Raw genomic sequence first — 3,245 nt, 5'->3', positions numbered from 1 at the left:
GACAATGACCATGATGATGACAGTGACGATGACCATGATGATGATGGTGGTGATGCTGACGATGCTGCTGCTGATGATGTTGCCGGTGATGATACTGACGATGGTGTTGACAACGATGCTGATGGTGCTGGTGGTCCCAGGCGCTGCGGCGGGAGCTGCAGGTGCACCGCCCCCGCATAGAGGAGGTGCTGGAGCGCGCGGGGACCCTGGCTGCCCTCAAGAGCCCCGAAGCGGAGGCGGCGGGACGGCTGCGGCAGCGCCTGGCGGCCGCGTGGGCCCAGCTGCAGGAGCAGGCGGAGCGGCGGCAGCAGACGCTGGACGCCGCCTTCCGCCTCGAGCAGTACTACTTCGACGTGGCCGAGGTGGAGTCGTGGCTGGGCGAGCAGGAGCTGCTGCTCATGAGCGAGGAGAAGGGCAAGGTGCGGGGCGGCCCACGGCAAGGGGGGCACGGCGACGCCCGGCTCCGGGCCCGCGTCTCATCCCGCTTGCTCCCCAGGACGAGCAGAGCACCCTGCAGCTCCTCAAGAAGCACCTGCTGACAGAGCAGACGGTGGAGAACTACGAGGAGACCATCGCCCAGCTCTCCCGGCAGTGCCGGGCGCTGCTTGAGCTGGGGCACCCCGAGAGGTGCGCGGGTGCTCGCCGTCCCCGCGCGCCCTGCCCGAGCGAGCCGGTGCCCGCGCGCTCACCGGGCGCTGTGTCCCTTGCCCAGCGAACAGGTCAGCAGGCGGCAGTCGCAGGTTGACCGGCTGTACGTGTCTCTGAAGGAGCTGGTGGAGGAGCGCAAGGCCAAGCTGGAGCAGCAGTACTGGCTCTACCAGCTCAGCCGCGAGGTGGACGAGCTGGAGCACTGGATCGCCGAGAAGGAGGTGGTGGCCGGCTCCCCGGAGCTGGGGCAGGACTTCGAGCACGTCACGGTGAGCAGGAGGCCAACGGGGGCAGCGGGTGGCCCTGTGGGGTGGGCTCACGGGGGTTGTGGGCATGGTGCATGCACCGTTGGCGCCGGGCGCGGGCCTTGCTCCGTGCCGTGGTGCGGGCTCCGTCCGTCTCCCCGCCCGTGCTCACCTCGGTGCTTGCTTGTCTCAGCTGCTGCAGGAGAAGTTCATGGAGTTCGCCAGCGAGACCGGCAGCATCGGCAATGAGCGCATCTCAGCCGTGAACCAGATGGTGGACGAGCTGATTGACTACGGGCACGCAGACGCGGCCACCATCGCCGAGTGGAAGGATGGGGTCAACGAGGCCTGGGCTGACCTGCTGGAGCTGATGGAGACGCGGGCGCAGATGCTGGCGGCCTCCCACGAGCTGCACAAGTTCTTCAACGACTGCAAGGACCTGCTGTCGCAGATCGAGGAGAAGCGGCAGCGGCTGCCCGAGCTGGCAGCCCGCGAGGCCAAGACCTCAGCCGGCACCTTGCAGCGCCTGCTCGGCGCCTTCGAGCACGACGTGGAGGTGCTGGTGACGCAGGTGAGGTGGTGGCGAGAGTGGAGAGATGGAGGTGGTGGTGAGATGGTGGAGAGATGGAGGTGGTGGTGCGGAGATGGTGATAGCAGTCGTGGTGATGGTGGCGGTGATGTGGTGGTGATGATGGAGATGGTGGAAAGAGGGTGGGGATGGTGGTGGTTAGACGGCGATGATGCTGTTGATGGAGGTGAGGTGATGGTGCTTACAGTGGTGGTGAAGTGATGGTGATGATGGTGGAGAGACAGTGATGGTGAAGAGATGGTGGTGATGATGGTGACGGTGAGATGACGGTGATAATGATTGGGAGGTGGTGGTAATGGTGATGGTGGTGAGACGATGATGGTGGTGATGGTGGGATGATGATGGTGATGGTGGTGGTGTAGAGATGGTGCTGATGGTGGAGAGANCTGGTGGTGATGGTGGGATGATGATGGTGATGGTGGTGGTGTAGAGATGGTGCTGATGGTGGAGAGATGGTGGTGATGATGGTGATGGTGAGATGACAGTGATAATGATTGGGAGGTGGTGGTAATGGTGATGCTGGTGAGATGACGATGGTGGTAATGGTGGGATGATGGTGGTGATAGTGCCGGTGAAGAGATGGTGCTGATGGTGGAGAGATGGTGGTGATGATGGTGAGATGTCGGTGATAATGATTGGGAGGTGGTGGTAATGGTGATGCTGGTGAGATGACGATGGTGGTAATGGTGGGATGATGATGGTGATGGTGGTGGTGTAGAGATGGTGCTGATGGTGGAGAGACAGCGATGGTGGTGATGATGGTGATGGTGAGATGTCGGTGATAATGATTGGGAGGTGGTGGTAATGGTGATGCCGGTGAGATGACGATGGTGGTAATGGTGGGATGATGGTGGTGATAGTGCGGTGAAGAGATGGTGCTGATGGAGAGCTGGTGGCAGTGGCCGTGGCAGTGACACCAATGTCCCCCCAGGTGCGCCAGCTGCAGGAAGGGGCAGCGCAGCTGCGGACGGTCTACGCTGGCGAGAACGCGGAGGCCATCGCCGCGCGCGAGCAGGAGGTGCTGCGCGCCTGGAAGGAGCTGCTGGCCTCGTGCGAGGAGTGCCGCCTGCACGTGGCCTCGGCCGCCGACAAGATCCGCTTCGCCGGCACCGTGCGCGACCTCGTCTCCTGGATGGACGGCATCATCTGCCAGATCGGCACTGGCGAGAAGCCCAGGTGGGACAGCGCGTCCTGAGAGGCCACCGGCTGCCCCCACCTGGGGTCACAGCCTCCCTCCCCACCCACAGGGATGTCTCCTCTGTGGAGGTGCTCATGAGCTACCACCAAAGCCTCAAGAGTGAGATTGAAGCACGCGGCAAGAGCATCACTGCCTGCCTGGAGCTGGGCAAGAACCTGGTGTTGGCTAAGAGCCCCGCGGCCGACGAGGTGCCCGCACGGGGACAGTCACGGGGATGGGGTGGCCCGTGGGGACCCGCTCACCTGCTGCCATGCTCGCTGCTTGCAGATCAAAGCGCACGTGGAGAAGCTGGTGGCCAAGAAGAAGGAGATGACGGAGAAGTGGGACCAGCACTGGGAATGGCTGCAGCAGAGTGAGTCTGGCAGCGCGGGGAGGGGCGGTGGTCTGTGGGACACGTCTCCATCCTGATGCCCCATGGATGGAGGGACCTTAGCACCCTGATTTGGAGTGGTCCATGGGACACATCCCCATCCTGATGTCCCCATGGATGGAGGGATCCCAACACCCCGATGTGGAGTGGTCCATGGGACACATCCCCATCCTGATGTCCCCATGGATGGAGGGA

At 63.1% G+C, this 3,245-nt stretch overlaps 1 protein-coding gene across 1 annotated transcript in view; it reads left to right on the top strand.

Annotated features, from left to right (window-relative positions):
- The window catches only part of SPTBN4 (spectrin beta, non-erythrocytic 4), a gene marked incomplete at its 3' end in the record, with an annotated part of 18,998 nt that overhangs the window by 11,975 nt on the left and 3,778 nt on the right, over positions 1 to 3,245 (top strand). Inside the window, exons 21-27 of the mRNA XM_026048813.1 lie at positions 141 to 419; positions 497 to 627; positions 713 to 917; positions 1,087 to 1,464; positions 2,414 to 2,658; positions 2,730 to 2,868; positions 2,948 to 3,032. Of these exons, the coding sequence (XP_025904598.1) occupies positions 141 to 419; positions 497 to 627; positions 713 to 917; positions 1,087 to 1,464; positions 2,414 to 2,658; positions 2,730 to 2,868; positions 2,948 to 3,032 (1,462 nt within the window). The remainder of the gene's footprint in view (positions 1 to 140; positions 420 to 496; positions 628 to 712; positions 918 to 1,086; positions 1,465 to 2,413; positions 2,659 to 2,729; positions 2,869 to 2,947; positions 3,033 to 3,245) is intronic.

This window comes from Nothoprocta perdicaria, unplaced genomic scaffold (assembly GCF_003342845.1).
Source record: "Nothoprocta perdicaria isolate Ctin4 unplaced genomic scaffold, notPer1 scaffold_571, whole genome shotgun sequence".
Taxonomy (NCBI): domain Eukaryota; kingdom Metazoa; phylum Chordata; class Aves; order Tinamiformes; family Tinamidae; genus Nothoprocta; species Nothoprocta perdicaria.
This window is presented reverse-complemented; position numbering and strand designations above follow the sequence as displayed.